The sequence below is a fragment of the Sinocyclocheilus grahami genome, unplaced genomic scaffold, assembly GCF_001515645.1.
Source record: "Sinocyclocheilus grahami isolate Dianchi unplaced genomic scaffold, SAMN03320097.WGS_v1.1 scaffold230.1, whole genome shotgun sequence".
Taxonomy (NCBI): domain Eukaryota; kingdom Metazoa; phylum Chordata; class Actinopteri; order Cypriniformes; family Cyprinidae; genus Sinocyclocheilus; species Sinocyclocheilus grahami.
In genome coordinates, this window is record NW_015505409.1 from 1,805,766 (window position 1) to 1,822,068 (window position 16,303).

A 16,303-nucleotide genomic window follows, 5' to 3' on the forward strand; every position below is an offset into this window, starting at 1 on the left:
TGTCGATATAACGAGAAAATTAAGTCGTTATAACGAGAAAACAACTCTCGTTATGTCGATATAACGAGAAAATAAGTCGTTATAATGAGAAAACAACTCTCGTTATGTCGATATAACGAGAAAATAAGTCGTTATAATGAGAAAACAAGAAGGGAAAAATAAATAATGCATGGCCGCTTAGAACTTCCGTAAAAAACAGCTCTTTTCAGAGCATGCAGATTTGTAGCATTTTCCTTTAAATGTTAATGAGCTCTGCTGACCCCGCCCCTCTCTTCCATTCTGCTCTCAGAGAGACTGTTTACTTTAGCTGCATTCATCGTGAAACTTGCTAATTAGCACATTATTAGGAAAGGCGATTTGCAAAGATTCGTTAAAAAAAACGTACACACTTCTTCTGTAGATGAGGCTGGATCATGAATGATTCGCGCGTACATAGACGCATTTATGTAGATCGGGGGAGCATTCCCTTCAGAAACAATGTAATCCACTGCGAGTTCAGTGGCTCAGATGTCGGGAGTAAATGAGGACTGCTATGTTCATTATTACATCCAACAACAGAACACCGCAATCGCTTAGGAGTCATTCTTGTCTACATCTGCTCCGGGGGTCAAACAGTGGCGGCGTGATGACAGCTCACTCAGGGCAGGTCTAAGGTAAGATCAAGTCAATCAAACTATCGTGGGAGGGGCCTCACGTGTGTGACGTCACACAGACAGGCATCTGAGATCGGCTCTATTTGTGAAAGGGGTAAAGATTTTAGTAGATTAACAAAAAAAACACTGGGTGGATTTTTATCATTTTAGGGTGGTTGTGTACATACACTGCCAACACACATTTCAGTTCAAACAATTTGTAAAAGTGCATGTAGCATTATATGACCCTTTACATTTTTAAATTTTGTTACATTACGAACATTTGAGTTACAGTCTTCAGCCCTGCATCTAGTTTTACTAAGCGTGGTCTATAAATCATAGAAAATAAAGCATAAACTACCAAATACATGCAAATATATTTCTGCAATGCATATAAGCAGGAAGTATTGAAAGATAGGAAGTATCGCAATGTTTATCATATCAAAAATGAACAATGCTGAAGTGTCTTTCTGAATGTATTGTGTATGGATTTCATTAATAAGCATATTAAATAATTAAGAGAATTCCCAGCACTTAAGGAAACAGAATGGTTAGAACAAGATTTTTATTATATATTTTTATGCATATGTTAGCAAAACAGAGAGAGAGAGAGAGAGAGAGATGTGGAGCATGACAACATTTGTCGATCTTGCCCAAATTATGTTTAATACATACATTCAAAAACCCCAAATTCTTTTAACCCACCCCCATGCGTTAATCAGTAACTTAAATGGTTAAATAAAAACTGTAAATATTTAATAGCTGTCGTAGAATTCTGCAAAATTATTTTTAAAAATATATAATGACTTGTAAAGTACCTTATATTGAACATCTATTTAAAAATGTTAACTTCTACTTGTAAATTTCCAAACTCAAACATGCAACAGACAAAACAACTGCACTACTTGTTAATGCCAAGTCGTTTTTATGGGCCAGCATTCTCTTTAGTGCATGACTCGTGTTAAAATTTCAGACAACAGTGGAATGTCTGTTATCCACAGAATTGGTAATTGAAGTTGCTCTGAAAGCACTTCGGGTCTCCTCATCGATGGCGCTCTCAATCTTGGAAAGAAAGGAATAGCATTTCTTCTTTAAGTCCTTGGCCATGAATGCATAGAGGAACGGGTTTAGAAAGCTGTTTGCACTGGCGAGAGTGGCGGATACTCGTTGGGCTGTGTGAAAGGCAAAGCTGTACTCAATTCGGTCCAACTCTAAAACGGAAACTATTTGAAATGGCAACCAACAGATGAAAAAAGTTGTGATCAGTAATGTCATGATCTTGTAGGGCTTGGTGGATCTGGACATTTGGTTTGCTCTAAGTTTACGGATCAGGATGGAGTAACAGGTGAAGATGGTCAGGAATGGAATCAAAAACCCAAAAGTAAAGCGCATGAACACAACGGTTTTGTGGTGATTCTCATAGTTGCTATAGCATATGTTTATATTCATAATCTCTCTGAATTTGGCAGATGGAATGCTAAGCAAAGAAGACACTAACCAAGCTAACATAACAACTACAGAAGCTTTCTGTACAGTGCGCTGATTCTGGGCCCAGACGGGAAACTTGACGGTGATGCAGCGATCCACACTAATGATGACCAGGATGAAAATGCTGCTGTACATATTGAGGGTCATAACAAAAGCGTTGAACTTGCACATGAAGGGCCCAAAGATCCAGCTGTTCTTCACCATGTAGTCAACGGTGAAAGGGAGAGTAGCGCAGAAAAGGAAGTCAGACAGAGCCAGACTCAGGTACCAGGTGGTGTTCACTGACTTCTTCATCTTAAAACCAGTAATCCAGATCACCGCACCATTTCCAATGATGCCAAGAAGGAATATGATCACATTAAAGATCACTGTAATTACACATGCTGCTTCCCTGCAGTAGCCAAGATGTACCTCAGTAGCCACATGAAGTTTCTCTTCTTTCGTATGGCTGTCTACAGATAACTCTTGTAAATAATTATAATAATCTGGAGTCATTGTGTCTTCCATTAGAACTGAATAGGAAGCAGAGTTCTGTAACAAAAACAATATGCAATTTATCCAAATGCATTTAAACTGAAGCCGGGCTGTAACCACCATAGACATTGGGGGGACTTCAAATAATTAGAAATGGACAATCTGCCCCCCCCCATATTTGAAATTATTGCACTGATCTGCTGCACTACATTATGCAGTGCTTTGTTTTTTTAGGATGACAAAAAGATTTAAAAGTTATGTGTTCCTGGTTTGTTTTGTTTTGAAGGGACCGTGTACAATTTTAAACTTAAATATTTCCATTTGATGCTATGTACCAGAGTTAACCAATAGTTAACATTTCACCATTAAAAAACATTCCTCTCAGTAGTAAAATAACAGAACAAGTTCTGCATGATGCATACAATATATCATTCCAAGCAGAGCTGTCAAAAAAGACCAATAAAAAGCACAATGCTAGCAGAATTCTCCCATAGCTTCCCTTATTTTTACCATAAACTGCTTGTACTTTTCTGATAATCATTTGACCTTAAATTCCCTTTGATGGGTTACATGCATGCCTGTTTGTATGAAGGAAATTGCCTAATTTGCTACTTAAAAATCTAGTTAAGTGTTTAAACCACACAGAACCACAGAACACATGTGACGTGCTATTCCCATTTTAATTTTAAGTACAACTTTAAGCGAAACTTAAAGTGAGGAGGGTGTAATGTCTCGTTTTGTGTTATATCTGATATCTACCACCTTTTAAAGGTGGTTGCAATCCAAAATTTGGAAAATATTCTATTGCAACATGGAATTGTTAATCGTATGCATCCTAATTCTTTTGCTGCTCTGTCTTTAAAATTTAACCGAAAACAAGTGTTCACTGTATGATCATATGCACATATTATCTTGAATTGGTTCTGATGTCATCTGAAGATAACTTACCTCACAAAGTAAGCTTCACAATGCCGTTTGAAATCAATAGAAATCACCTTCTGCTGCTGGGTTGTTTGCTGATAAATGCAGACTGAGCTACTGGCCAAACATTTTAACACCTAGTTCCTCTGTAAGATGCAAGCACATTTCTGAGAACTGAGACTGTCGACGGCCACACTTATCAAGTACCCTATTCAAGTTGCTCTGTTTATCTGATAGTCAGCGATGGGTTGGTTTGAGGTTAAAAACCGAGAATGTAGCGCAATGCAGTGAGCAGGTCAACATACACCAAACTGATGCTGAAGTGTGTATTAGTGTACAAAAAGATGTATTAGTCACAGGGAAGTTCAATAATGTTCAGATCTGTACAAGATCTGTGCATGTGATTATGAAGATTAAAGTATGCTAGCTTACATCAAGAAGCCATTTGCATTATGCATAATAATGGTCTGATATATCACCATAAATACCTAAAAATTAAGATTGTAAATCATTTAAAAATGTATTCAAATTAATTGCATATACTAATTACAAAGCCCAAAATGAAAGTTTTGACAAGTAAAAAATTGTGGCAGACAAGTAAGTAATTGAATATAATTTATAGCCTATTTAAAAAGTGGCTTTAGAAGTCAAAATAAGTTGTATTTTTATATCATTGTACAAACATGACTTTACAGGTCATTCACAGAGGACAGGTTTTCCCCATTCACCTTATTTTTGGTCTGTTTATATAAAAGGTTTCTAGTCTCTAAACGCATCTTGCGCACCATGTTTCAAGATGTAGTTTTAAAAGTAAAGTTAAAAGTAGTTTTAACTATTAAAAACATGTAACTTTGCTGCACTCAAGCAGTTTTGAATGCAACAATGCATCCAGTGAAACACAATCTATTTGGTGGTATTTCAAGCTTAAAGGGGTGGTTGATTGCGATTTCACTTTTTTAACGTTAGTTAGTGTGTAATGTTGCTGTTTGAGCATAAACAATATCTGCAAAGTTACTAAGCTGAACGTTCAATGCAAACGGAGATATCGTCTTTTAAAATTCAGGCAGTTTAATGCCTACAAAAACGGCTGGTAAGGGACTACAACGAGTTACTTCCCAGGTCCGTTACATCAAGAACCCAGAATTTTACATAAACCCCGCCTCCGGGAACACGCAGCGAGGAATAGGGCGAGGCCAAGCTGCGCTGCTTTAGAGAAGAGGAAGAGAAAACTAGGGGTGCATATAAAAATCTATTCATATATGAATCGCGATTCTGTCTTCTAACGATTCTAATGGATTCACAAGTTTCAAAATGTTCTAAAACAGCGTTCTCATCCTGTTCCTGGCCTCTCCCTGCTCTGCACACGCTCTGCATCTCTCTCTCTCTTTCTCTCTCATTCAGCTCATCAGCTCAGTGAATACACTTATTTTCACATACTATAGCTATGAGAAGCGTTATACATGGACGCGCGTGTGGTTACCGAACGGTATTAAAGCTTTAATCAGAATAAAACCGTATATTAAAAGCTAACAGAAGCAGTAGCATTTAGAAATAACAGCGTATCTAAAAGTATGAGACAAAAACAGACAAAAATCTTAGGCCTACCATTAAGAGCCGTGCTTGAACAGGTTCTGTGCAATCCTCTACAATCGGGCTCAAACTGATAAGCAATATAGACAATGTCATTGTTTACAATACAACCGGAGCACATGCCGCTATGTTGAGGGGCGGGACGTTTAGACACGCGCTAGAGGCGGTTTAGCCAATCACAACACACTGGGCCAGCTAATCAATCAGAGCCCATCGTGTATTTCTGAGGGAGGGGCTTCATAAAAGCAGGAAATGATCAGCGCGTTCAGAGGAGAAGGGACAGAGCGGTGTGGAATAAAGGTAAATTATGTGAAAAATAATGCGTTAACACATGTTAGACTGCACCCCATAAACACAAACAGGCCTATAAAAAAATCAGTCAACCACCCCTTTAAATTGCTCAGATCAAAGATGGATAAGTGATTTTTTTTTAAGTATAAAAGTACATATTTTATCAAATATAGATGGATGTAATGCAACATTTACTTTTTGCTTTTTTACGTTTCTTTCGCTTTTTGACCATTTGTAGTCAAGTTTGAGGCTTTTTGGCTCAGATATTTCACACACAAAAATTTGTGTTGAAACAAATTTTCATCCAGAAGTTGCTAGTAAATTTTACAAAGAAAAAGCAAGTAACACATTGAATTAAACATGAAATTTTAAAGACTTTTAAAATATAATTTTTTTTTTTACAGTGTATAACAGTGTCCTTATTATGGCATTTACAGTTAGGAGGCACACTTCAGTGTGTTATTTTAGTTTAGTTTAAGATTAATTATTTTAAATGAATGCATTAAATTGACAGCCCTACTGAAAAAAAATAACTGAAAAAATATTACTTCCAGTTTATTCTTTAGATATGAGTGGACGCCCTGGCATCCACTGAGCTGGAGCGAGACAGGTAGCGGCTGATCATTCGACCGTCTTCTCCAATGGCATTCTCAATCTTTGATAAGATGGAGCTCCTGAACTTCTTCCTGAAGTCATTGCCCATGAAAACGTACAAAACGGGGTTCAGGAAGCTGTTTGCGGCGGCGACAGTGGTGCCAATTTTCAGTCCGAGAATAATGGCCTCTTTGTGGAAGGTCTGGTTTAGTTCAATAAGCACAAACGTGTGGTACGGCAGCCAGCACAGGAAGAAGGTCAGAATGAGAGCCGTCATGATCTTAAACGGTTTGTTGGACTTTGCCATCTGGGTGGCTCTCAGTCTGAGGATGATAACGGTATAACAAACAATGATGAGGATGAAAGGGATGACAAATCCAAAAACAAAGCGACTCATGGCAATGAATTTGTGGCTGTACTGGCTGGATTTGTAGTTGTTAATGCAATGGTTTATACCTAGGTGACTCTGGACATCACGGTATACGATAGACGGGATACTTAAAGCTGCAGAGGCAATCCACGCGAGTACGATCAATACAGATGCTTTTCCAGTAGTGCGGTGATTCTGTGCCCAAACAGGAAACATGACGGCGACGCAGCGATCCACGCTGATGATGACAAGGAGGAAGATGCTGCTGAACATGTTGAGGAACATGACAAAGGAAGTGAACTTGCACATGAAGAGGCCGAAGATCCAGTCCGATGTGACGCTGTTGGCGATGTTAAAAGGCAAACAGGCGCAGAATATGAAGTCAGATACAGCCAGACTCAGGTACCAGGTAGTATTGACTGACCTCTTCATGCCAAACCCTGCAATCCAGATAACCGCACCATTTCCTCCCAGGCCCAGCAGACAGATGATCACGTTGATCACCAGCAACAACAGGCAAAGAACCTCAGTGAAACATGTGGTGGTGTGGACGTGGAAAAAAACTTCTTCAGAAGGGAAATTGCCAGAGGGGGTGACGTTATCATAATCAATGTAATTAGGGTCAAATACAAAATCTGCTGAATCCATTGTAAATTCTGTTGAGTCCCTGCAAGCAGACAACAAATAGAAAGTTTGTTAATGATAAATATCAGTAATACCACAATCACTGTTCCTAGATTATTATTGCTTAGCAGTATGTAATTTCAACCCAAGGGTTCAAAGTAATTTCTTGAAGATTCAGTTTTGAAAAAAGTTATGTTTTAAAACTTAAATATAGGCTAAGTTAGATTAGCTACAATAGATTTGGTTCTGTTAATCAATAAAGAGAAAATAAGTAAAAAGCTTGTCATACGTAAATATCGAATATTTATAATATCTAAAAATGAATTTAAACATCTCTGCAGACAAAAAGGCAAACACATTTCCGTGTGGTTTAGAGTACATTTTCATAATTCTTGTAAATAACAAGACAGTCTCTCACCTCAGCCTAATAGCAGTGTCTCCAGCATTACTGCACCAGCTCCCATTTGTCATCTGACAATTGTCACTTGTGCATTTATAATGCATCCTATCCTTCTCTTGAGCAATATTGTACATGACTGCACATGCTGTACTTCCACAAAATACTTCCACAACTGTTTTTGTTTTCCTCATCAACAAGATCCCCTACTTTCACTTCTTCAAAACTCTTTTAGTTGTGCTGTTTTCTTTTATCTCAATAAAATAATTAAGTGATCATTTTAAATCATTCCTCACTTTGAAATGTTCAAGAAGTTTCTCTTCTTTTTTTCAAACTAAACATGTTTATTTGGTTTATTTTAATAGGTGAATATTTTGTAGGGTTTCATGTACTCAACATCACTTCTTTTATAAAAAACTACAGATTAAAGCTTTTAGAAAAACTTTTTTATTATTGATCAAAAACAGAACAAGCGATACAATCACGAAATTACAATACAAAATTAAAGCTGCAAGCAGCGATGAAAGGGCCTTCGCACCCGGGCTCACCGCCACCTGGTGGCTTTAGGAAAACAGCTAACGATGGGCAATATGCATTTAAACTGATAAATATAGGAGGAGTCATTTATATGTGCCAAACTTCCTACTGCCAGCTGGTGGCGCTATGACTGTAACTGAATGTAGGCATGTAGATGTCTTCAGACCAGGACTTTGATCAAATCTGTGAAATTTGGTGCAGATTGAACATGGTATGTTTGAGTTAGTGTAAAACATGAAATGTGCTGTTGCCAACAGGTGGCGCTATAAATTATAACTGAATATTGGCATGTAAACGTTTTCAGGCCAGGACTCTTACCAAACACTTGACGTTAGGGGCAGATCGGACATTGCATGTTTTTAGTTAGTGTGAAACAAGTCATTTCCTGTTGCCAGCAGGTGGCGCTATAATTATAACTGAATACTGGCCTTTAGATGTGTTCAGGCCAGGACTCTTATAAAACGTGTGCAGTTTGGGGCAGATTGGGCATTGTATGCATGAGTTACAACAACTTCCTGTTTCATGGCATTAATAGCATGCTTTAGAACTTAGTAAGTGTTGCTATCATGTTTGAGCATATTTCTAGCATGTTTAGCACACAACAGCATATTTTACTCTATTGCTAATAGTGCATCACAGTGTTAAACATGTCACATCCTATTGACAGTAGATGGCGCTACGACTATAACTGAATCTTGGCATGTAGATGTGTTCAGGCCAGGACTCTCATTAAATATGTTAAGTTTGGGACAGATTGGACACTGCATGCCTGAATTACATCAACTTCCCGATTCACTGCATTAATAGCATGCTTTAACACTTAGCTAAGTGTTGCTAGCATATTTTAGTATGTTTCTAGCATGTTGCCAACCTATTTAAAGGTGGGGTAAGTGATTTTTCAAAAACGCTTTAGAAAACGGATTCGGGCCGAGTAGCAAAACAAACTTGTAGCCAATCAGCAGTAAGGGGCGTGTCTATTCATGATGTGGAGGACCCGTGTAAAAGTGCACAGGATGGATATTAGCCGAGCCGAGCGACAGAAAGATAGAGATGTCGGACAAAAAACAAAAGAGGAAAACGCCTGCGGAACAAAAGAAGGCTTAAGGCAATAAGGCAAGAAGTAGGACCCGTGTAAATATCGGATCAGCTTTCCAGCGCTGGAGAGAACTCAAGGAGCGGAAGGCCTGCGATCGGAAGCTGAGGTTGCTTTGTTTCTTCTCGATAGGTGAGTAACAGCTTGTCTGCGCCGCAACAGCTAAAGTCTGTCTAGTACACTGGACCCGACAAAGTGACCATTCAAAATCATTTGAAATGTGTGTCAATACGTCATAAATAGAACGTAGCAGCAGTTTTCTGTCGGGGATTTGTCGTGTCGTGTCGTGTCGTGTCGTGCCGCGCCGCATCCAGTGTAGACCATAGATATGTATATATATCTATGGCAGTGGTTCTCAACCCGCGGCCCGTCACAAATTCAAATGCGGCCCACCGTGCTGAACACAATTTTAAAAAAATTATTTCAGTTTTACAATTCATTTTAGTTTTTTACATTAATTAAAAAATGTACTAAACAATTATAAGCTATAATGTTTTTGTTATGTAAAATAATTTAGTCTTTCATTTATTATTTTCAGACATTAGCAGACCTGTAGGCTACTCACGTAATTAGAGTTATGCATTTAACAAACACTTACAAGTGCGCACTTTGGCAGTTCGGTAAAATTGAGCATCAGAATGGACAAATTTATTATTAAGGGAGAAAAACGAAATGTGGAAAATGCCAGCGAAGGAACACATAATTATTTCAGTTTTACAATTCATTTTAGTTTTTTACATTAATTAAAAAATGTACTAAACAATTATAAGCTATAATGTTTTTGTTATGTAAAATAATATAGTCTTTCATTTATTATTTTCAGACATTAGCAGACCTGTAGGCTACTCACGTAATTAGAGTTATGCATTTAACAAACACTTACAAGTGCGCACTTTGGCAGTTCGGTAAAATTGAGCATCAGAATGGACAAATTTATTATTAAGGGAGAAAAACGAAATGTGGAAAATGCCAGCGAAGGAACACATACAAACAAGAATAGTCACAGCATCAGCAGTGAAGGAGAGTGCAAACTTTCGGTTTGCCCGCCGCTCACTTGAAGATGATCAGACAAAAGGAAACACCCAGTACGCAGCAATCAACCTTAATTGCAGAAATTTCAATTAATGTAATCGATTAGATATCATAATATTTAGGCTATAATATTATAAATCTGGTTGGTTTGTATTGGTGATGTAATATGTAAATGATATGCGTGTGGCCCGTGAGACTTGCACTTGGACTATAGTGCGGCCCAGTGGAAAAAAAGGTTGAGAACCACTGATCTATGGTGTAGACAGCATCACTGATTATAATGAGTTCCATAGTATTTTGTCACGCCACGCCACTCGTGTCTGGTGTAGACACGGTGTAACATTGGTTTTGCTTTGTTTCACAGAACTAATCGTTGCCTGGGTTGCGCACGTATGTGTGGGGCAGAGCTATCAAAATAGGGGCGAGATCCTTTTGGGGTAGGGGCGTGTTTGTTTTGGTTATTTCAAATGTCAACATTGGCTACCAGAAATCGCTTACCCCACCTTTAACACTTGTTGATGCTTTTTAATATGTTCCTAGGAGTCCATAACAGTGTTAACCATGACATTTCCTGTTGCCAGGAGGTGGCGCTATGATTATAACTGAATATGGGCATGGATATGTGTTCAGGACAGAACACCTATCAAACGTGTGAAGTTTGGGGCAGATTGGACATTTCTTGCCTGAGTTACAGCAACTTCCTGTTTCATGGCGAAACATCAAACTTTGTCAGGCCGTCAGGGACACGCCCTTTGATGAAAACTCAAGATCTTCGCAATTTAATGTCAAAAAGGCCTTTTTGTCAAAAAGGTCACCAAATTTGAAGATGATCCAATTAAACTGTTGGAGGAGCTCGTCAAAGTACGTGGCCTGGAAATGGCAAAAACTGCACATTTTGTTTTTTGTACCAAGAGACTTTTTGTATGTAATGGTGTGTTACACGTGTGTACCGATTTTCGTGCATATACATAAAACGTAGCTCGAGGTACACTCCGTTGAATGTGTACAGGTGGCGCTATCGAGCCATTTTGCCACACCCACTTCTGAAACCCATATCAGATGTAAATTTTCGCCACTTCTGATGCGTGTGCCAAGTTTCATGAGTTTTGGAGCATGTTTAGGCCCTCAAAAATTAAATTTATTACATTTATGAATAAAAAAAATTAAATAAGCATGGACTTGTTTATCTTTGGAGTTTAAACCCGAAAATAAAATTTACATCAGTATTTCCAATAATAAAGTCAACTGTTCCACTTCCTCTGTTTCTCAGTGACATCACCCTCCAGGAAGTGACATAATTTTGGTGAGAAGGCAACAGCACAAATATCTATAAACAGGGCTTGACATTGGCTGCATCTGTAAAACCTAGGCAGCTGACTTGCTGCCTCGCTGCCTTATCAGGCAATGACTTTGCAGGCAGAGTTTTTGCATGAAGGCACCTCATGAAACATGATTTTGGACAGGCTTCTGAGGCAGTGTAACGGTTTAATGATCTACAACAAAATAGATAAAAAATGAAGCAAGTGCCTGTTTTCATGAATTGCGTTTTTCATTGAATCATTCAGTAACAAAACACGATGCGTGTTGCTCAGAGATATGCGACTGTGCTGTGATCTTTGTTTGGAACTGTTTTCATTACCCAAATCGAGCAAAAAACAGTCAACATTGACAACATTTAAAATTTAACCCGGCAAAGTGGAAAGTGGGAGTGAAGTGTTAAACGCCACTACAGAAATCGGGTTGGCAGTGTTAAAGGGATACTCCACCCCAAAATGAAAATTTTGTCATTAATCACTTACACTTGCAGCGCGGCTGACACAGAAGAGCGTACACTGCTTGCGTTCAGCGCATATTCTCCAAAATGGCGCTACGGTGATGCGGAGAGACACGGAGGAGACGAATTGTTGAATAAAGACGTTATTTTTGTTTTCTTCACGTACAAAAAGTATTCTCGTCGCTTCATGACGTTACGGTTGAACCACTGATGGCAGATGGACTATTCTGACGATGCTTTTCATACTTTTCTGGACCGTGACAGTGTAATTTACAGGCACAAGCCTCCCGGTTTTCATCCAAAATATCTTAAATTGTGTTCCGAAGATGAACGAAGCTTTTATGGGTTTGGAACGACATGGGAGTAAGTGATTAATGACAAAATTTTCATTTTGGGGTGGAGTAACCCTTTAATGTCAAGCCCTGTCTGTAAGTATGAACTTAATTAATTCTTTGATGTTGAGTGATTTTGATTGATTCATCTCATTCATTCAAACATGCAAAATTATCGTTAAATTATAGAAATTGGTATTACAGAATCAAAATTTCAAAAGAGAAATTTGTTGACACTGTCATGTAAGCTAACTTTTATTCTCTCACTGAGGAATGGCTAACTTGAGCTCTTTAAGCTATTTCCATCCTGTTAGGCTGATCATCCTGTTTGGCATCCTATTCATTTTCATTCCATTGTGTAATTAGTTTATAAAAGTTTAAGTCTCTGAGCTTGACCAGGGAATATTTCTGACCATTCTTTATAGAAATCCTTCCATAAATGATGCCACAACCATACTAATTAACATTCATTATTAATTTTTTTAAAAGATATTCAGTTCAATCTCTTGTTTTGAACACGAGCAGGTCACTTCTCAAACACTTTGAACTCAAGCACACATTTATAATTTATAAAACCTTGTACCTTTCTTTTTACCAGATGGTATTTAAAATAAAACGCAACAAAAAATACAAATTGCCTGACATACCTTATCAGCCTTGAAGCACCATTCAATGCAGATTCAACTTCATATAGACACACTTTCACAGGAGGGCATCATCTACTGTGTCATCATCACTTGTGAAGTTCAACCCAGTTACAGGAAATTTTTGCCTTAGCACAGAACAGTCAGACCTGTCAGCATGCATTTACACCACCTTGCCCAGTTTTAGTAAAAAAAAAAACCCAACAACAACAAAAAGCAGGTACATTTAACTTTCAATCTTTCAAAGACACATGGACCATGTCAAATACTACCTCATTGAACTATCCCTAAACACGTGCTTATGGTGTACTTGAACCATCTGATTCTGTGAATTACATCATCAGCTCAACTTAACGCTTTGATCTTTCTGAATGATTCATTACAGTAACTAGACCCAAAACTCTTACAAAGAGTAAACACTTATTTTCTGTCCATAAACAAGTCTCTCACTTGCTATAAGCAGTCTCACAGTTTGAAACATCTGTCATCAACACGTGCTTTCATGAGTAATTAAGGGAAACGTCTTCTCATAGGATAAGGACAGGCAGTCTAATGAATGAATATGGTGCACAGATGAAGTGTTATTTTAATATAACTATTATATTAATAATATAATAATATTTTTTTTTATTATAGTTTGAATTAGTTTTTACTTTTATATTTTCTGTTTTTATTTAATTTGTTTTGTTGTCATTTTTATTATTTTTTGTCTGTATAGTTTTTAATTTTATTTCAAGTTTTATTTCAATTATTTTTATTTCAAGTGTGACATGTTTCCTTCGTTTTTTCTCAGTTAACATTTATATTCACACACACACATACAGTATATATATCAGGGGCGTTTCCTCCGAGGAGGCAAGGGAGGCAGTGTCTTCTCAGAAAGTTGGATGAGAAAACAATCGATATTACAAAAATAAAACAGCGCAAATATGACTAAATATGATATTAAAAGTCTAAAAGTCACTCGTTTTTATAAAGTAACACTGTCCAACAGCGACACCCGCAGGTAAAGTTACAGCGGAGGCTTGCCTCCCTTCGGCCCATTGACTTTCTACAGCTGGGCTGTCCAAACTCGGTCCTGGAGGGCCGGTGTCCTGCAGAGTTTAGCTCCAACTTGCCTCAACACACCTGACTGGAAGATTCTATGCCTAGTAAGAGCTTGATTAGCTGGTTCAGGTGTGTTTAATTAGGGTTGAAGCTAAACTCTGCAGGACACCGGCCCTCCAGTACCGAGTTTGGACAGCCCTGTTCTACAGAGTTCATGAAGCGTGCCGTGACTTGCAGTCTGCTGAAATGAAAGATATATCTTCGTGTCTGTGGAAGTGTTTAAAGAGCTTTTATGATGATGACCCGAAATAAGTGGACTATTAAAAAGAACAGCTGAACATCAGTTCACAAATTAAAAATATTGGTAACATTTTACAATAAGGTGTCATTTAATGAGATAACTAACATGAACAAATAATGAACATTTATTACAGTATTTATTCATCTTTGTTTACATTAGTTAATACAAATACAGTTGTTCATTGTTAGTTCATGTTAGTTCACAGTGCATAAACTAACAAACAACTTTTGATTTTAATAATGCATTAGTAAATGTTGACATTAATATTAACTAAGATTAATAAATGATGTAGAAGTAGGCTATTGTGAGGAAAAAAAATTTACTTAAATGATTTTAGCAAATGGCTGCAATATAACAAAGAGTGAAAAATTTAAGGGGGTCTGAATACTTTCCGTACCCACTGTATATATATAGTGGGAAAAATATTTATTTAATCCCCTGCTGATTTTGTAAGTTTGCCCACTTACAAAGAAATTAAAGGTCTGTAATTTTTATGGTAGGTTTGTTTTAACGTATAGAGACCAGTGGTCAATACCAACCAAAAAATCCAGAAAAAACACATTATATAAAGGTTAGAAATTGATTTGCATTTCAGTGAGTGAAATTAAGTATTTGATCCCCAAGCAAAATATGACTTAGAAACCCTTGTTGGCAAGCACAGAGGTAAGAAGCTTTTTGTAGTTGGTCACCAGGTTTGCACACATCTCAGGAGGGATTTTGATCCACTCCTCTTTACAGATTCTCTCTAAATCCTTAAGGTTTCTTGGCTGTCGTTTGGCAACTCAAAGTTTCAGCTCCCTCCACAGATTTTCTACAGGACTGAGGTCTGAAGACTGGCTATGCCACTCCATGACCTTACTGTGCTACTTCTTGAGCCACTCCTTTGTTGCCTTGGCGATATGTTTCGGGTCATTGTCATGCTGGAAGACCCATCCATGACCTATCTTCAGTGTTCTGGCTGAGGGAAGGAGGTTCTCGTTCAAGATTTTGCAGTACATGGCCCCATCCATTTGCCCCCTCAATGCAGTGAAGTCATCCTGTACGCTTAGCAGAAAAACAGTCCCGAAGCATAATGTTTCCACCTCCGTGCTTGACTGTAGGGATGGTGTTCTTGGGGTCATAGTCAGCATTTCTCTCCCTCCAAACACGGCGAGTCGAGTTAATGCCAAAGAGCTCAATTTTGGTCTCATCTGACAACAGCACTTTCTCCCAAGCCTTCTCTGAATCATTTAGATGTTCTTTGGCAAACTTTAAACGGCCCTGTACATGTGCCTTCTTGAGCAGGGGGACCTTGTGGGCGCTGCAGGATTTCAGTCCATTGCGGCGCAGTGTGTTACCAATGGTTTGCTTAGTGACTGTGATCCCAACTGCCTTAAGATCATTTACAAGCTCCTCCCGTGTAGTTCGGGGCTGATCCCTCACCTTTCTAATGATCATCCTTACCCCATGAGACGAGATTTTGCACGGAGCTCCAGGGTGGATGGAGCTACTGTAAATAGCCTCTATCAACAAGGCGGGCTATTTGCACTTAGTGTAGATAGACACTCCGGGGAAAAAAATCCATAGACGCTTATAATGCATGTATCTGGCCACTCGACTGAGGCTGAGCCCGCGTCCTCAATCACAACTTGCTCAAGGGATGAGGCCATGTAACCTTTTCAAGATGATAATATATATATATTTTTTTTTATCCAAATAGCTTGCTGAAATACTTATGCGGCCGCCTCATCTACATCAGCCATGCTGATCATGACCTGTCCCGGTGACCCTGATCGCGCCTGACCTGCCTTACGTTTCCACTCTACTCTCTCTCACACATACATACATACATTCTTCTCTTACATACACATATTTTCTTCAGACATACATACATTCTATATATATATATATATATATATGTATGTGAAAGGAGAATGTATGTGTGTGTGAGAGTAGAAATGTATGCATGTGAATGGAGAATGTGAGTGTGTGAAAGCAAAAATATGTGTATGTGAGAGGAGAATGAAAGTGTGTGAAAGCAAGAATATATATATGTGAAAGGAGAATGTAAGTGTGTGAGAGTGCCAGAATGAATTATGGCTTTTTCGGCCCCTCATATTACTTTCCTCAGCAGACATTCAAACTTGTGATGTTACGTTCTGTGCCGAGGCTTCGGAGCGTGT

General features: G+C 38.3%; 2 protein-coding genes across 2 annotated transcripts; both read right to left on the minus strand.

Annotated features, from left to right (window-relative positions):
* Positions 1 to 1,493: 1,493 nt before the first annotated feature.
* LOC107597352 (chemokine-like receptor 1) lies at positions 1,494 to 4,028 on the minus strand. The gene is made up of 2 exons (XM_016288368.1): positions 3,543 to 4,028; positions 1,494 to 2,651 (listed from the first exon to the last, which is right to left on the minus strand). Exon 2 carries the CDS (start codon positions 2,625 to 2,627, stop codon positions 1,602 to 1,604), a length of 1,026 nt encoding a protein of 341 aa, XP_016143854.1. The 5' UTR covers positions 2,628 to 2,651; positions 3,543 to 4,028; the 3' UTR covers positions 1,494 to 1,601.
* Positions 4,029 to 5,803: 1,775 nt separating this feature from the next.
* On the minus strand, positions 5,804 to 7,453 carry cmklr1 (chemokine-like receptor 1). The gene is made up of 2 exons (XM_016288370.1): positions 7,403 to 7,453; positions 5,804 to 7,027 (listed from the first exon to the last, which is right to left on the minus strand). The coding sequence occupies exon 2, from the start codon at positions 7,006 to 7,008 to the stop codon at positions 5,959 to 5,961; it is 1,050 nt and encodes a 349-aa protein (XP_016143856.1). The 5' UTR covers positions 7,009 to 7,027; positions 7,403 to 7,453; the 3' UTR covers positions 5,804 to 5,958.
* Positions 7,454 to 16,303: the final 8,850 nt, after the last annotated feature.

Bases quoted from the DNA above. Each gene is read 5' to 3' on its own strand.
- LOC107597352 (XM_016288368.1), bottom strand. From the start codon at position 2,627: ATGGAAGACACAATGACTCCAGATTATTATAATTATTTACAAGAGTTA.
- cmklr1 (XM_016288370.1), bottom strand. From the start codon at position 7,008: ATGGATTCAGCAGATTTTGTATTTGACCCTAATTACATTGATTATGAT.